We start from the raw sequence: 17,481 nt of genomic DNA on the forward strand, positions 1-17,481 counted from the left end.
CCACTTTACCCCCACATTTTTTGAACCATACAATTTGGAGACAAAAAAGCTGGAGTACTTCACTAAGGGAGCCCGAGCCGAAACGAAAGTTTTTCTAGGAGCCGCAGCTCAAACAAACACCCATATCCTTCCATCACTTATCACACGCACAGTGCTGGGGACCACGAGGCAGAGTCACGCCCTCTCCTAGCCGGGCCCACCTAAAACCTCCCACCCACGTCCCAGTGAAACCAGGGACAGGGAGGGGAGCGAGCGAGGCAAGACGGCGAGTAACAGCCAGGGTTTTTTTCCCGACCCCAATCAGTCTGGAAACCGGTTACCGGTGTAACCGGTCCGGACCGGTTCCGGTACCGGCCGGTTTCAAACCGGTTTAATTCAAAAATTCAAATTTAAATTCAAAAAAATGAAAAATTCCTAAAAAATACTAAAAATACTTCAAGTTGCGACGAATCTAATGGTGTCAAAATTTTTCAAATATTCATTCATTTAGTATACTTTGCCGATATGTGAAGTTAAAAAAAAAAATAGACCGGCCCATTAAGGCCCACTTTGGCCTGAATGCGCCGGCGACCCTTATGAAGACCCCAGAACGTCACACCGCCCCCAGAACCTTGCCCGCCCCCACGCCGCGACCGGCACTCACAGCCGGCCAGCCTCCCGGAGACCGCGGCTAGCCGGGCGGTAGCTCCGGTAAGCCGGCCCGGCAACGGATCGACCGCCCCCCACCTGTAAACCGCGTGCGCCGCCGGTTTACCGGCCCGGAGTGGCAGTTAGCCGCTACAGGGTATGAACTCGATTTTTTTACCCTATGAGTTGATTTAGAATATTAGATGATTTGTTTTAGGATTTAGGTGTATGACTTAGGTGTATTTAGGATTTTATTTATGTGATTGATATGTTTTTATTGTCCATTTATGTAGATAGACAATGTCAGGCAGAGATAAAGATGTTGTATGGGAACATAGTGAAAATCTTTATCCCGGATGGCGATGCAACTATTGTCGTGCGCAGAAAGGAGGTGGTGCGACTAGATTGAAACAACATTTGGCTGGGCGCGAGACGGAGGTGGTCCATTGCCAAATGTGCGGGAGTACTGAATTCAGCGTGACATTGAGAGGGCTAAGAAGACAACTGCTGACCGGGCTCGAGAGAGGTTGAGACGGCAGAAGGCTGCAGCGGAGGGAAACAATCCCGGTGAAGAAGATGAGGAGGCTTAGCTGCAGCGTGCCATGGACCTATCGAGAGCGGAAGCAGAGTACCGACGGGGGGTGGAACAAAGAGGAGGTGCATACGAGCATGGAGGGGTAGTGGTTCACCGAGGGGGAATCCTATGCAGAGGATGTTTCGAAGGATAACTTCACAGAGGGAGAGTCCTGCGGTGGAGGACTATAACTTGACATCCGGTGGGAGAAGATGAATGACGCAACCAAGGATTGATACAGGCTCCTAGACGCAGAAGGGTAGGAATGCAAATGAAGCTATTGGTAAAGCTTGGTTAAAATTTTTCCATATTGCGGGAGTACCTGGAAGACAGACTGGCAATCCATACTTTGTCAGCGTGGTCAGGGAAACACAGAAGTGACATAAGTTTTCTTTTATTGGAATGACACCGATGAGCTTATATTCGTACATTGAACTTTTATTGATGTATATCAGTGTATGCACGATTATAACTATGATATTTGTATGCACGCTTATTACTATTGTATTTATATGTATGATTATAAATTATTACTTTGGTGTAATTTTTTATATTAATATGTGCATAGCTCATGCCAAAATTTTCATTTATTTCACACCGGGGAACCATTTTAAAACCGTCGGGTTTTTTTGTTCAAATCCCCGGTTACCGCTCAAACCGGAGCGGTTTACTGGCCTAACCAGGCGCTAACCAGTGGAAACCGGTTGAATTGTCGTTTTTGGTTTGGAATTTGAATTTGGCTGATTTTTTTAGTTATTGGTCAAATCAGTCTGATTTATCGGAACCGGACAGCGGCGGTTTCATTCTACCCGTCGGAAAAAAAAAACCCTGTAACAGCAGCGTCCAGGTCCAGCCGCAGCACAGCAGCAGCCAGGGCGCCAGCCAGCACTCCACTCCACCTTCCCTTGTCTCTTTCACCACGCTCCCCCTCCCTCCTCGCTTTACCCCCCTCTCCCTCTTTTTTTTCACCCAGCGAGCGAGAACTGCCAGGCCCCAAAAGAGGCCGGATTCTGGGTGCTTTCTGAACCTTAGGTCCTGTTTAGTTTCTAAATTTTTTTAAGATTTCACGTCACATCAAATTTTTATATATATACATGAAATATTTAATATAATTTTAAAAAATAACTAATTACACAGTTTAACCGGAAATAATGAGATGAATCTTTTCAATCTAATTAGTACATAATTGAACACTAATTATCAAATAAAAAACGAAAATATACAGTAGCAAAATCTAAAAATTTTGACCAACTAAACACACCTATACTTTGTCCTCAAATGGCTTCCTCTTCATATCTCCCACCATAGCTCTCCCCTCTGCGGTTCTACTCCCCTTCCCCCTGAAAGCTTCTCCATTTCCTCTTGGTTCGTGCACTGCGCGCCTGCGCGCGCGGTGATAGAGGAAGCAATGGGGGCCAACGCCGCGGCGGCGGGCCTGCCGACGCTACTGGCCGCGGCGCTCCTGCTCAGCAGCGCCTTCTTCCCGTCCGCGTCCGCCGCGTCCTCCTTCCCCGCAAGTAGGCTCCTTTCTGCCTTGCTGCATCGTTCGGTTCGCTTGGTTCGGCTGGCTTCCTTTATGCCTGCACCTACTGATTGATTCGCGTCGGGTTGCAGGGATTGCGGGCAGGATTGTGTCCACCACGGCGTCGGCGGTGGCCAGGCAGCTCTGGTCGCTCAAATCGGCTGCCACCAAGACGGATAATCGCCGCGGTCTCTCGCGGGTCGGTGCCGATTATTCTTCGCTTGCTTGTTCGGTTTTCTTGACTCGGTTCGCCGTCTCGGGCTTTCGGTGGTGTCGGCAGCGGCGGGGACGGCGGCGGCGGCGGCGGGGCGGTCCATGGTGCGGTACGAGGGAGGGTACGAGGTGGACACGGTGTTCGACGGCAGCAAGCTGGGGATCGAGCCGCACGCCGTCGAGGTCACCCCTGCCGGCGACCTGCTCGTGCTCGACTCCATCAACAGCAACATTTACAGGGTCCAGCTGCCGCTGTCGCCATGTGAGCACGCTCTGCTTCTGAACGCTCCCTGTCCTTTTCAGGTTTGGTTATTTTAGACTTCATGGAATCTGCTAAGAGTGGAGATGTTCTTCTGGGTGGTTGGTAGGGGGTGATGTTGCATGCTAATTTCGGCAAAGGGCTGTTCCTCGATTGTGAAATGTATTTTGGTTTACCGATTGCTATTATGGAGATGTGACATGATAATTCTTTGCAATGTGGTCACTTTCACTCCCCTTGTTTGTGGAGTCTAGCTTCCTTCAGTTACTTTCACATCCATTATTTATATACCGTTTCTTTATTTCATTGCTTCCACATGTTAGAAGCTGAGCAAATAGAGCATCGATTTGTTCTGCTGAAAAATTGTTAGTTCAAATTTTGTATGAATTGGATGCCTGAAATGACTAGCAATATCCCCTGTCTGATATTACTAAAGCTTGGTACTTGGTTCCACCTGAAAATTTTGACATGACAACTTCATAGTGAGAAAATGCCATGTCAGTTATACTTCCCTCACTGATACAACATGATTTATATTTTAGAGTAGTTAATCTGTCACTCACATTCAAGAGATGCTTCCCAGATTATCCCATCCTGATGGATCTTCTGATAATGGATGGCAACAATGCAGATAGCAGGCCAAAGCTTCTTGCTGGTTCTCCAGAAGGTTTATCTGGTCATGTGGATGGAAGGCTGCGACAAGCGAGGATGAACCATCCTAAGGGGTTCACTGTGGACGATAGGGGCAACATTTATGTTGCAGATGCTTTGAACATGGCAATAAGAAAGATCAGTGATACATGTAAGCTAAAATGGCCCATTCTGGGGTATAGTACACGACATTGTCTGGTCCCCCCAAGCATCCTATGTTCTTTGAGTTTCCTCAAGCTTCTCCAGCCCTTATTTTTTACTTGTGCCCAAAAATTGCATGGAACGAGGTAACATGTCAGAGTGAATGAGAAGATTGACATTGCTTCTCTACCACTTATTTCAAACTCTATACCCAGATAAAATTGTGGTGAAAGGAAACCTAAACCGCATTCTACTCTTCACTCTTGATTAGCAATATAATATATTTGTATTCAAATTTGTACAGCCATTTGAGCTTCACTGTTTGTTTTAGTGTTCAAATTCTTTTAGCACATTCGTGTATCTCTTGTAACTACTTACCTTCAGAATGGACTATTTGATTTAGTTTCTTCAGATGGGATTATGTTTATGCTAATTGAGCCTGGCTTCAGCTGCAAATTGTTTGGATCTTCTTGTGGATCCTGTGAATGTCCTTTATTATTTTACAAATGAAGTTACTGACAAATTATGTTCTAATAATATTAGGGGTTACAACCATTGCTGGAGGGAAATCAATTAGAGGACACATAGATGGGCCTAGTGATGATGCAAAATTCTCAACTGATTTTGAGATTCGGTACATCAGTAGCAGCTGCTCCCTCACGGTCATTGATAGAGGAAACCAAGCAATTCGTGAGATTCCACTCCATGATGATGACTGTGTATATCAGTATGAAGCTGGTTTTCCTCTAGGTATGCTGCACTTAAGCTTTTTCATTAGTATTGGTTGGCAATAGATTATGACCGCTGCTTTGTCAATTCAGACGAACTGTCATTGAATTCAGTATTCAAGTGACAACAAATTTTCTGAAAGGCCCTGTTGCAACTATGATAAATAATTACCGAGTATCAATGCTCACAGGAATTTCACTGCTTTTTGCTGCTGGTTTCTTTGGCTATATGCTTGCATTGCTCCAGCGACGGGTTTTGGGGATGGCATCAACAGCAGATGTAAGTTAGTCCTACTGTTTCTGTTCATTCGAAAATACCATGTACTTAAGTACATTTCTTGGCCAGCAGGTAGAGTTGGCCAACTAGCGTGTGGACCACAAACCTGTAGCCTGTAGGCATACTGTAAACCAGCAGATTGGTGCATGAGTACTTTGATATTACCCTTTGGTTAGCCTGCAGCTAGTATTCATCATCATTTTCTTATATAAGATATTCATCATCCTTTGATTCCACTGTTCACTCACTATGCCTGACAACAATCCTCGGAAGTACCAAAATTATGTGTACCATAAGTTAAAATGCAGGCTTTTTAGCTCATCCAAATAAATTATTTTAGTAGTTAGATGTTTATATGATATTCCAGCTTTAGATAACTAACATTATTAGTTAGGCAATGGATTTTGTTTGGTAATTGAACAACCGTAGTGTACTGATGTCAAGGGCACACAAAAAATCTAGAAAAGTTCATAAAAATAGATCATACAATTTACTTTGTTTATGTGTTGTTATAGTAGAGATGCTGACCAAATGTATTGTCTTTGCTTGTGTCATTCATGCATTAATTTTACAGTTACATCTCTACAAATAATTTTTTGCCATACAGGAACCTCAAATTCCTCCAAGACCCAGCATTGCAAGTATCCCTCCATATCAGAAGCCTTTAAATCCTTATGTTCGTCCCCCACAAATCCCAAGGGAAGATGAAGCTACAAAACAGGAAACTGAAGAGGGTTTCTTCACCTCAGTCGGCAAACTCATTGGAGGAGCAAAATCATCCATGGCAGAGATATTTGGTTCCAGAAAGAAGCGCTTGAACAACCAGTACCGTCACCAGCAGCGAAGAGCTAACCCATGGCCAGTGCAAGATAGAGCTAGCCCATGGCCAGTGCAAGATAGAGCTAGCCCATGGCCAGTGCAAGATAGCTATGCTATCCCACATGACGAGACGCCTCCACCACTGGACACCAGAGCACCAACCCCTCAGAAGAACTATGCGTTCATGCCAAAGGAGCATGAGAAGATCCACCATGCCCGACATGGGCACCCTTATTTCAACGGCTGGGACGACCACCACCACCATCCTCAGCAGCGGCAGCCAGAGCAGCAACTGTATCACCAGCGGCAACACCTGCAGCAGCACAGGCAGTTCTCCACAGGCCCACAGACGTTTTATGAGCAGAGCTGCGAGGCAAAGAATGAGATTGTCTTTGGTGCGGTCCAGGAGGTGGACAGCAAACGGCGCATGGTGGAGATCAAGGCCGTGAACTATGGAGACACCTTCTATGAGCAGTACGGGATGCGGTACCGCAACAACTACATCGGCTACAACAGCAACACCTATTGAACAGCCAGTCTATTTTCTTATTGTTTACCCTCCTTTTTTTGTTTGAGTTAGTTACCTGATTAGATTAACTGCTTGCCTTCTTATTGGCAAACCTCCACATTTCCTGTAACAAAAAATAGAAAGTGGAGGGAGTAGAAGCTATCTCCTGTTTTGACTTGTACAATGGACAAAACTGGGGGTTTTGGAAGTACAACCTGGTTATATCTTTCCTTAGACTTCCTGACGTATGAATTTTACAGAGATATTTCAGAGTTTGATATTTAGTGGTCGACCACTACTAAGCCAGATATTGGCTAATTTTTCTCCCAGTTCTCTTTTTTGTACAAGTCTCCCATCTTTTGTTGTTTTTAGCATGTTCCTTCACACGCCCTATTTTCGTTGACTGAAGAGTTGTTGTGGTTACATCAAAGTTTGCAATTCACGCCACCTGATCTGTTTGATCAGACAGCCTCTGAAATCACCAGATCAAGGCGGATAACCACAAGTGACCTCTGGGAGCTGTGAAGAGTACCTAAGGCCATTGTAGCAGGGGTTAGAAATTCTTGATCATTGTTCTGAAAAGCGCCAGATGCTAGGAGGGGGAAAGGGTGGTCCTGGATCAGCCCCCTCTAAGTTTGGTGACTGGCCTCGCGTTGCTGCTTGCTGCGGCAGTGATAGCTGCTACACTGCAGCCACACCGGCTGCCACACAGGAGATCTGTTCCTTGGACGCCAGCAGCGTTTGGAACACGATGCCGATGTGGATTCACGGCAGCCCTCGCTCTCCAGGCCTCGTGACGCCAGTGAATGCACTCACCTAAAGAGGGCAACCAGGAGACACAGGTCGTGTGGACTGGACGGTGGTCAGAGGTACGTGACCAGTTTTATTGGCGAGGGTCCGGCACCCTACGGCTGCAGTGATAGGCAGGCCAAGCCCGGCCTGGCCCGGGGTAGGCAACCCCATGAAATCATGGAGCCAATCAAGATGAAGAATCGGATTACCTGATGTCCGAAACGCCCGAAAGCGCTGTTGCAATTGGTGAAATGGAGGCCCCCGGGCCAAAGAGGATAGGTCTGGCTGTCCGGGAGCATTTTTAGCGCATACTACGGTGTGGGCTACACAGGCTGTGTCTCGATTCTGACAGCAGTGTCATGGGTGAAGGGCTGATCGATATGTTTCTGATGCTTTAAGATAGCTTGATGCAAAATTAGCAAGGAAACTGGTTCGAGGTAAACAACAAGATTGTTACTCGAAAAAGAAAATTAAAAGACTGTTTTTATCATCTGTTTGGATCTAAAACCGGAAACAGTGGACCCGAAACTTAGCAATGCACAACCTATCCATGGTTCAGTTTCCTAACCTGATTGAATTGAATCAATCCTTGTCCAAGCCGGTCAGTGATCAACACCACAATTCAGCATGATTGTGTTGGGTCACATGCATGATAGCAATTTGAATTACAGTTTTGTGGCCCTGAGCTGCCCTGACCACACTTCAGCCACCTTCATCTTTGTCAAGCCAGTTGCTTCATTGTACTACTGCCTACTAGTCATATTCAATGTTAGATATCCGTGCTAGGCTAATAGGCACCAACTGCTACCGTATGGAAAGAAAAAAATTGCTTCATCACGGAATGCAATTTGTTGGGGGGGGGGGGGGGGGGGGGGGATGCCGGAAGAAAGGCCATCGATCTCTGTACGGTATGTACTCAGCTGTTCATCTGGTAAGTGTTCCCTCTCGATGTATCAGGGATTGATCCCAATATCTGAACAATCAAGCTACCAACTGAAAAAACAAATTAAGAGCAAAAGAATATCAACTTCTATATCTAAAGCAAAATGCTACTGGCTGAAAAGAAGGGAGAAAACAAAATCAAGGTCAATTTTTCATTTTGAAAATTTCTCAAGGAGATGGCTTCAACAATAAGACATATCAAAATTATTATAAATGAAATTTGTAATTCGAGGTGTTACTGGGAACGTGGCAAGTGTACCTATGATCAAAATAGCTCCAACAAATCCTGTCATGCCCCATCTCTCACCAAGCATCGCCCATGCAAAGGCAGCACCCCACACTGGTTCCAGACCATAAATTATTGCAGTTTCTGTAGCTGATACATCACGCATAGCAGCCACCTATAAAATGGAAAATCATTAGTGATAATAAAAATGGCCTTATCTGGAGAGAGCATACCTTATGACAAAATACAAACCTCTGCCCATAAACAAAACGAAGTTGAGAATATTCCTGTGTAAAGAATTGCTGGCCAGGGCAATGACATAGCCATACCAAATAACTCCATTGGTGGCCATGATTTGAAATGCCAGTGTTGCACATTCCCAATGAAGCATTTGAAAATGTATGTGGCTGCTGATACGAGAGCTACAACAAACACCTGGTTTAACAGAACTTGTTAAAAAAACTGACAATGTGGACAGAAAAAGCTCACATGGCTGAGGCATTGAATTTTAGTCAGAACACTAACCTCACAACCAACAAGAGTTGAGAAATTCTCTTCATATTTCTGGAAATATGCTCGGTTCTGAGCATATGAATTGCAAAAGAAAAGGCACTCAGGAGGTTTAGAAGATCACCAACCTGATGAGAGCAAGGGATGAGAACATCATTCAATATGGCAAATGCAGGTTACACTAGTTTTTGAAACATTTCAAAATACGCAAACTACTAAAGCAGTGAGTAAAATGACAAAAATAATACAGCAGTAATCTTGACAGAGCCCAGTATCATAGGCAATACGACAAGTAGACAGAAGGTCCAGACAAACATGTTAACCTGTCCATGTAGATAATCCAACTTACACATGGTGGAGAACCACTTAGCTCTAGCATAGCAACACCAAGAAGTGATAAAAATGCTCCAAACCATGTATATGCAGGTACTTCTGCCCCAAAAAGACCATCCAAGAAAGGGACAATGATAACCTGTAGCAGTTGAATAAAGAATAGTGATACAACCATGTACTTTAGGGAAGACATTATTATCGAGTTCCTGATAAAGAGTTCTTACAGTGAGTGCAGAAATGAAAGATGAACGGCCAGCATCAGCTGTTAGTAGCCCAACAGCCTGAGCCAGGTAGGCCATGCTTACCCAAAGGCCCAACTCTACTCCTCTAACAAGGATTTGCATATCTCTCAGTGACTTCAGTAACAGTGGCACAAATGGGACGGCTGCTATAGTGAACCTTAACATATTGAAAAGGTCAGGGTTCAACAGAGTCTCCGCCTCTTTCACAACTGAAATGTTGCTAGCTGGAAGAAAGAAATAAGTTAGTTTAATATGTGGGAGAAAATTCGACGTGCGGAGTAACTACTAGAACTCACCAAATAGGCAAATACAAAGCAGATAATGAGGTAAAGCAAGCTTTGAGTTCCTATTACAACCTTTCTTGAAAATTTATACATGCATTTTTTCGCTTGACAATACTAAAATGCATCGTTTTATTGACCTTACAATCCAAAAATGTGAAACAAAGGGAATTAAGTGTGGCCTGATAACGTAAAAGATGAAACGGAAACAAAACAGCCACATCATTCATCAATAGGAGGCATGGACAATTTGAGCGAAAGGGATCTACTGCAAAAGCACCCACGCCACTGAAACATACACTAGGATCATCGTTCATATATGCAAACTTAATGGCAAGCCATCCCCAGAGGCCCAGAGCAAGATCGAGAATTCATTACGTATCTGCCACAAGAGCTTTAGTTCAGCACCTGGCTTCACCGAAGGAGAAATCAGCACCTAACAACCAAACCCAATTCACCATTTTCTCCCCACAGGCATAACATCGAACAGATGATATGCAAACAGAGACAAAAAGGACGTCTTAAAAAGGCGGGGATTAATGCGACCGTACCAAAGATAAGGGTGACCAGATTGATCAGTACGACGCTCCTGGTTTTCCTGGGCAGCCAAGACGCCACCTTCCGGCACGCAGCGTGCGCCCTCCGCCTCGCCGACCACAGGGCCGTCCGCGGCGGCGACGGGTCTTCAGTTTCATGGACGGCGAACTCGCGCATCCCAGGAGGAACCTTCTTCCACCTCCCGATCTCATCCGGCGACTTATTCTTCGATGACGTCCTCGCTGGAGGAAGTGGGGAATTCCGGGACGGTGGAGAGCCGGAGGCGGAGGCGGCCGACGGCGGAAGGAAGTGCCGTCGTCCTGGGAGGGTCGTCTTGGGGATGCGGCGGCGAGGGTGAGGGCGAGTGGGAGGCGCGCCTGGTAAAAGGCAAGGGCGCCATGGGCGGGAAGGGTTCGGAAGCTTGGGAAGGAACATCTCGCCGGAGGAGAAGGTTGTCGAAGGAGGTGACGGGCGCCGGGCAGGCGTGAAGAAACTGGAAGACACGCGAGAGGCCCAGAGAGATCATATGCTGTTTTGGGCGGCCCAAATTAGCCAAAAAGCTCTGCTTATACTGATAATATAATTATAGTTTATAAGTGTGTGCACTCTATGGAGCAGAAGAAGGCGCGGGATTCTCGGTGCTGTGTGCTGAAGCTGGACATGCGACATTAGCTCAAGGCTAATTTTACCTTAAGGGCTAATATTACCTTAAGGGCTAAGTACATCAGAGATTTGTTTGTAACATTAGCTCAAGGCTAATTTTACCTTAAGGGCTAAGTATATCAGAGATTTATTTGTAACATTAGCTCAAGGCTAATTTTACCTTAAGGGCTAATATTCAGATTTGAATTGGTACGCTAAAAATTAGCTAAAGGTAGGCTGTTTGGATCATGGGCTAATTCCCACCTTCTCTCTCATTCTTATGTCTAGATGTGTGTGCATACTTATTTTTTTGGGAATCATACAAAATTATTCCCATATCACCCCTTGAGCTAAAGATTATCCTTTGTATTCAAATAGGCCCCCCGGGTCGAATGAAGCAATCTTGCGATCATGCTCCGTCTTGGATTTCACCAGCTTTGGGTACCGATGGTAACACGACTAGTCTCTTCAGTCTCTTTTTCAATTCTTTTTAGGTCTTGTTTAGCTTGCGAAAATATTTTGATTTTGATATTGTAGTATTTTTATTATTATTTGGTAATTAATATTTAATTATAGACTAATTAGGATTAAAAGATTCATCTCATCGTTTACAGTTAAAATGTGAAATCAGTTATTTTTTAACTGCATCTAATGCTCCATATATGTATCCGAAGATTCGATACAATGAGTATTGTAGGAAAATTTTTGGAACTAAACATAGACTTAGTGGTGAATGTCTTGACAAGTTTACCCCATCGAAAGGCATACGTCAAGGAGATCCTATCTCTTCATTCTTTTTGTAGCAAAGGGTCTTTCGTACCTAATAAAATCCATAATTCAATCATCGCACCTTAGCGGCATTATGGTGGCTCCATTGGCCCTGGTGGTCAGTCATCTTCTCTTCACGGATGATAGCCTGCGGTTTTTCGGAGCAAATATGGAGAGTGCACAGGAGATTAAAGAGTTGATGCATATTTACTGCAGTGCGTCGGGCTAACAAGTGAACGTGGCCAAATCATCTATTCGCTTTTATGATCAAGGCAGTTGCTCATGCAATACCCACATACTCCATACCTTGTTTCAAATTACCACTAGATTTGTGTGATAACATCAACAAAGCGTGTTATGTAAATTTTGGTGGGGCAGCAAGGAAGGAAAAATAAATACGTGTTGGGTTGCCTGGACCGAACTTCAGTTCATGGTGCGTCACCAACTTTGGTGCACGCATCTCCAGTTTTGTTTCATGTAGCGTCGTTTGATGCAAAATTGCTAACACACAAGCGTTAGAACGCGCGGATAGCAGACGATCACTTCGCTAGCGATGATCACCGGCGACCAGTCAGATCGGTCGCGCCAACCGGTCAGACGGTCGGATGCAGAGAACACCGCGAAAACCTAAAACCACGAGCTCGGGAAGGATCCCGTTGGAGCTTGCAGATCTAGAGTTGTCTTGGAGTCAACAGGCCACCCTAGATGTAACACCCAAAATTCAAATTTGTTTTCAAAATGAATTTACTCAAATGAAGTTTGTGAAAAAAAAAAACAAAATAAACAAACTCTGTTTTCCTTTCCAACCCAAACCAGCCCATCTCACCACCTCCTTCTTTTCTTTCCTGCGCGGCCCAATCGGCCCAGTCAGCCCATCAGAACCGGCCCAGCCAGCCTCCCCTCTCCACCCCTCTCTCTTTCTCACCGACCTGCAAGGCCCCGCCCGTCAGCTTCTCCTCCTTCCTCTAGCTCCTCACCTTCCCATGCCCGAGTGCCACTGGCCGTCTACTTCCCCGCGGCCGCACATCTCCTCTTCCCCTCCTCCAGCTCGCCATCAAGGCTCAGTGGAGCCGTTCCTCCACCCCTCGCCTCCCCTCTTTCTTCGGCTGCTAACGGCTGCCATCACCTCGGCCATTAATGGCCGGCCACCATGCACCTCCCTTCCTCGTCCTACAAAAGGTGCACCCGAGCCTCCTATCCCGCTCCTTTACTGTCGGTGTTTACCGCCAAGCCTGCTCAGGGATACCCTTAGCAGTAGGGTTTGTAGGTAGGGATCGAGGGCTCTGGAACTTGATGGTGCAAGAAACACAAAGATTTAGACAGGTTCGGGCCGCGAGTTGCGTAATACCCTACGTCCTGTGTGGTGGTTTGTATTGCCTTAGGTGTAGATGTCTTTCGAGGGGGTCCCTGCCCGCCCTTATATATCCGGGGAGACAGAGTTACATGAAAAGTTCTAGCCGAGTATAGTTGGAGTACTTCTACAACACGATCGGGTAGTTTCCTTGTACTGCAGCTAGTACTACGCCTATTCGGGTAGTTACAAAAGAGGTAAGGTACATCCATGAGCTACCCCTTACTCTAGAACATTATATGCTTGTGAGCAGTCCCATTGTCCCGGGTCTGACAAGCCCCCGAGCTCTTCGTAGCCGAGTCCTGCAGGTGTCGAGTACTTGGCTGGGCGTCTTTGAGTATTTCGAGTTGTCAGAACATCCTTCCGGTTGCTTCTGGTCCTTTCTTCAGATACGTCGAGTAGGGCTTCAAGTACTTCCGTTTGCTTCGAGGCTGTGAGGTGCTCAAGCCACGAAATCTGGATCATATATGGTGCGCGAAGTACTCGTGCTCCATATGGAGTAGCCCCCCGAGCCTTAGGTTGAATTGTAGAATCAGGCTGAGGGTCACTTCAGTCTTTTTCTTCTTCTTTATTATTCAAAAATTTGAAAAATAAATCTCTGATACATATATTCCGTAGCCCCCGAGTCTTGAATTTAAATCCCTCCATTTAGATTTAAGAATCAATGTAAACTCGTGGCAAAAACTGAAAACTTCCCTGAGAAGGAAAGAATCCGTTGGCATCGCAAATATTCACAAAATTGCCCTCGAAGACCGTATAAAGCCGGTTGAAAACTACCAAAGGTTTTACCCCTTGAACACCTGGCCGCCGTCAGACTCAGATTCACATTCGCCTCTTCTCAGTCAAAATCCAAAAGCCCTCTCGTAGCCCCCAGACTAAAATTCGTGACTGTGAGATGGCTCCCAAGAAGAACAAGTTCAAGATTGAAGAGGAAATGATCGCCAATATGTCCACAGGTTGGCGTAAAAGCAAGATGTCTGAATCACTGGTCCGGGTGTTGGAGAGTATGGGTCTCCTCCAAGAGCAGAGCGTAAGCCAGTGGCGCGCTGGTGAAGGAGAAGATTACCCCATGGAAGGTACCCTTGAGACCATTATATTTCGCGATTTTGTAGAACGTGGTCTCACTCTTCCTGTGTCAGAGTTTTTCTATAGACTTCTTCAGTTTTGGGGAATTCAATTACACCATCTTACTCCCCAATCCATCTTGCATCTTTCGATTTTCACTCACTTCTGTGAGGCTTTCCTTGGAATTCTTCCCCATTTCCACCTTTTTCAACATTTCTTCTTCCTTGTTCCTATCCCAAATGCCACCAATCCCGCCGTCGTCGGGGGATGTGAATTGGTACTCCATCCGGAAACCCGAAGCGAGTACTTGGCTTATGATCCGGTGAATAAGGGAGCCGAATGGAAGAAGTTCTGGTTCCATGTCGGGAACTTTGAATCTCCACTTCCAGAAAGGATTGCTGGTGCCCCGCAAGTCCAAGAAAACTGGTCAAGTAAAGGACCTGGTGGCATGCAAGTTGAAGCCATTCTTCGTGCTATTGCCATTGTTAAGAAGAAAGGAGTCACTGGAGATCATGTGGTCTTCTCATTTATCGGTCGTTGGACATAGCCTCTCCAGCTGCGAAAGCATCCTGCCTTTATATATGAAGGCACGCAGGATCCCACTAGGATGTCCCCAGAGCCAATGGCTCAGTCTGAAGTAATAAAGAGATGCTGCAAAGTACTCGATAACTTCGACAAGTCTTTGACACTTCCAACACTCTTCTCGGCACAAAATCCTCCCGAGAATGCCTGGGTATGTGTTTTGGATACCATGTCAAGTACTTGTAGTTAACTATTTTTGATCTTCTGACTAAGTATTGACTTCTTTCTGCAGAAAAATTATAAATCCTGGTATTGTATGCCTCCGACTTCTGTAAATGCTGATTATGATGACAGCAAGAAATGGAAGGTGGCTCCCGGATCAATGTTGCAGAGGAAAGTTCCTCGTCTCGATGCCGGCCAATAAGTATATAATATTTTGTTGAATGTATCCCATTTGCCTCAGCTTTCTTATTCAGAATCTTGCTTGGCTAGGATCCAACATCTTTCGGCGCATGAGAAAGATTAAGTCCAAGACTTCCGCAACTGGGTGTCGAGTGGTTCGGAAGGAACTAGTCGATTAGCCCCCGAATCTCTTGTAATTGGGTTGATCAAGACCCCAGCTGCCAGTTTGCCAAGTGCAGACACAGCTGAGAATCCAAGCGAACCACGCCCTGAAACATCTGATACTCCTGCGGCTGCTGAAGGAGCCTCCAATGCTGGTGGATCTAGGAGTAGTGGAGCAGAAGGGTCAAAAGGTTCTTCCGTTCGACTGATACCATTCCAGTCTATGCCTCAGTCAGCCCAAGAAGAGTTGGGAAAGGAACTATTTGATGATCCACTGTTGTCTCTAGACAACATGAAGAATCTTGCAGATTGTATGCAGTGGAGCTTTAAATTTACCAAGGTGAGTCTTCTGCCGTTATTTGTCTTCGTCGAGTAGTTGTTGATGTCTGACCAGATTCGCCTTGTACGTCTCAGGATGTAGCCAATCGATCTTTCTTGAAGTCTCATGCTTTATATAAGACTGTAGACAATCGGAAGATCTTAGAGGAGCAAAAGGCCATGATTGCCAAATGACTGGATGAAGCCCTTGCTACTCGGAACAAACTTTATGAAGCAAGTCAGCAGCATCATCTGGAGGTTTGTGACATGAAGCGCCAGATTAAAAACCTTGAAGAAGAAAGATCAAAGCTTCAAGAGGAAAATTCCAGGCTTTAGAAGCAATTGCAGACTGCCCAAGCCTGTAAGCACTCGATCTTTTGTCTTGATTTTGCTTTGTCATATCAATTTCTGAGATATCTTCCCATCAGGTTCTCCAGAAGACCATACTCGACTAATAGCAGCAGCTCAAGCTCTTGTGGATGTGGTTGATACTGAAGAAGAGTCGTCAAGTAGCAAGTCCTTGGTGGAGCGTTTGGAAGAAGCTCCCCAGAAATTTTTTGATGTTATGACGGCTACTTCCAAGAATTATCTAACCCACATGATAGGAGTTGTCAAGTCATACTTGCCTCAGTTTAATTTATCTCCGATAGCTATAGGAATAGCTCCCAGTTGCTCTGATGAGAAATTCCGAGAGTATTGTAAGGAATCAGAAGTGATTGTGGAGCAAATTCTGAAGTACATGGCAGAGTAGACTGCTTATAACAACTCTTATAATCTTCAATGGATTCTTGTCATTGTCCATAATTCGTTCCTGTTGGTGTGTCTTCAGAAGCATGATCTGATACCGTAGGATTAATATGAACTAATCGAGTAGAATACTTGAATGGAGTAATCCTTATAGTTAATCATTTAGGGTGAGACCCGTCAGACTATCCGATTTGAGAAACTTGTAAAGACATCCATAAACTACTCGAGCAAGCGAATAGTGTTTCCTTACCAAGGACTGGAGTAATCCGTAAGACAAAACTATTAGGTACGAACCCAGTCAGGTTGCCCAAGATGTAAATGTCATACTGATATCCAAGGCTTACTCGAGCAAGGCGAGTAAGATGTCCTTTGACCAAGGACTGGAGTAATCCTAAAGGCAAAACTGTTAGGTATGAACCATGTCAGGTTATCCAAGATGTAAATGCCAGAAAGATATTCGAAACTTGCTCGAGCGAGGCGAGTAAGGTGTCTAACTTGTAGACTGGAGTAACTACTAAGATTGACCTGTTAGGGCAAACCCCGTCAGGTTGCCTGTTGGGTATTTTAGCATCACGAATAAATCCACAAGCGCACGGATATTGTTGTAGCTTTTACCTCAGAGTATTCCAAGGGTTATCGAATCCACAGGGAACATGTGTGCACTAACTTCTCTTCTAGTCGGTCCAAGGACACACCAAGATAGGTAGAAGGGTAGAGAGGATTCCTAAGATAGTGCTACTGCTGAGTTAAAGGTCGATCTCTCGGGCACAATACTCGCTTTGGGCACCGGCTTACAACTGGTCTGCCAGTCGACTCCGTTCAACAGCTCTACGCTATATCCGAACGTGGAGGATTACGAAGGACCAATAGGGCTGTCACCACCTACGGCCTACATCTAACAAACCGTGGGATATAAGGCAAATGAAGGATAATCCTTAGCCTAGACACCTCGCCTACGCTACTGATTACTACTGTAGTCTAACTACGTTTGGAACCCCATAGCAAACTACAGCACTTTGTACGAATACAGAGCGACGAACCCGCGAGTAAGAGAACTGATCTCACTCAACTACTAGCACTACTAGCATCTACTATACCAAGTAAAATACTTGAGATAGGAACCATGAATACTTACTAAACTCAAAGAATGTAGCAGCATCCATAGAGGTACAAGCTGGAGAAGAGTGCCGACACCTCGGCACTTCTCTCGAACTACTCCCTCTCTCTCGTAGAGGTACAAAATGGAGAAGAGCACCGACAACCGGTGCCCCTCCTGAGTACCTCTACCCTCTCCCTAAGCTAACACAACTCTAAACACAAGA

The 17,481-nt window shown here is 45.4% G+C and overlaps 1 protein-coding gene and 1 pseudogene across 1 annotated transcript; one reads left to right on the top strand and one right to left on the bottom strand.

Annotated features, from left to right (window-relative positions):
* Window positions 1-2,505: 2,505 nt before the first annotated feature.
* Window positions 2,506-6,608, top strand: LOC120669987. Its single transcript, XM_039949933.1, has 7 exons — window positions 2,506-2,718; window positions 2,816-2,899; window positions 3,004-3,198; window positions 3,827-3,997; window positions 4,531-4,737; window positions 4,907-4,995; window positions 5,600-6,608. Exons 1-7 carry the CDS (start codon window positions 2,610-2,612, stop codon window positions 6,338-6,340), a joined length of 1,596 nt encoding a protein of 531 aa, XP_039805867.1. The 5' UTR covers window positions 2,506-2,609; the 3' UTR covers window positions 6,341-6,608.
* Window positions 6,609-7,501: 893 nt separating this feature from the next.
* On the bottom strand, window positions 7,502-10,718 carry LOC120669988 (annotated as a pseudogene).
* Window positions 10,719-17,481: the final 6,763 nt, after the last annotated feature.

This window comes from Panicum virgatum, chromosome 4N (assembly GCF_016808335.1).
Source record: "Panicum virgatum strain AP13 chromosome 4N, P.virgatum_v5, whole genome shotgun sequence".
Lineage (NCBI taxonomy): Eukaryota > Viridiplantae > Streptophyta > Magnoliopsida > Poales > Poaceae > Panicum > Panicum virgatum.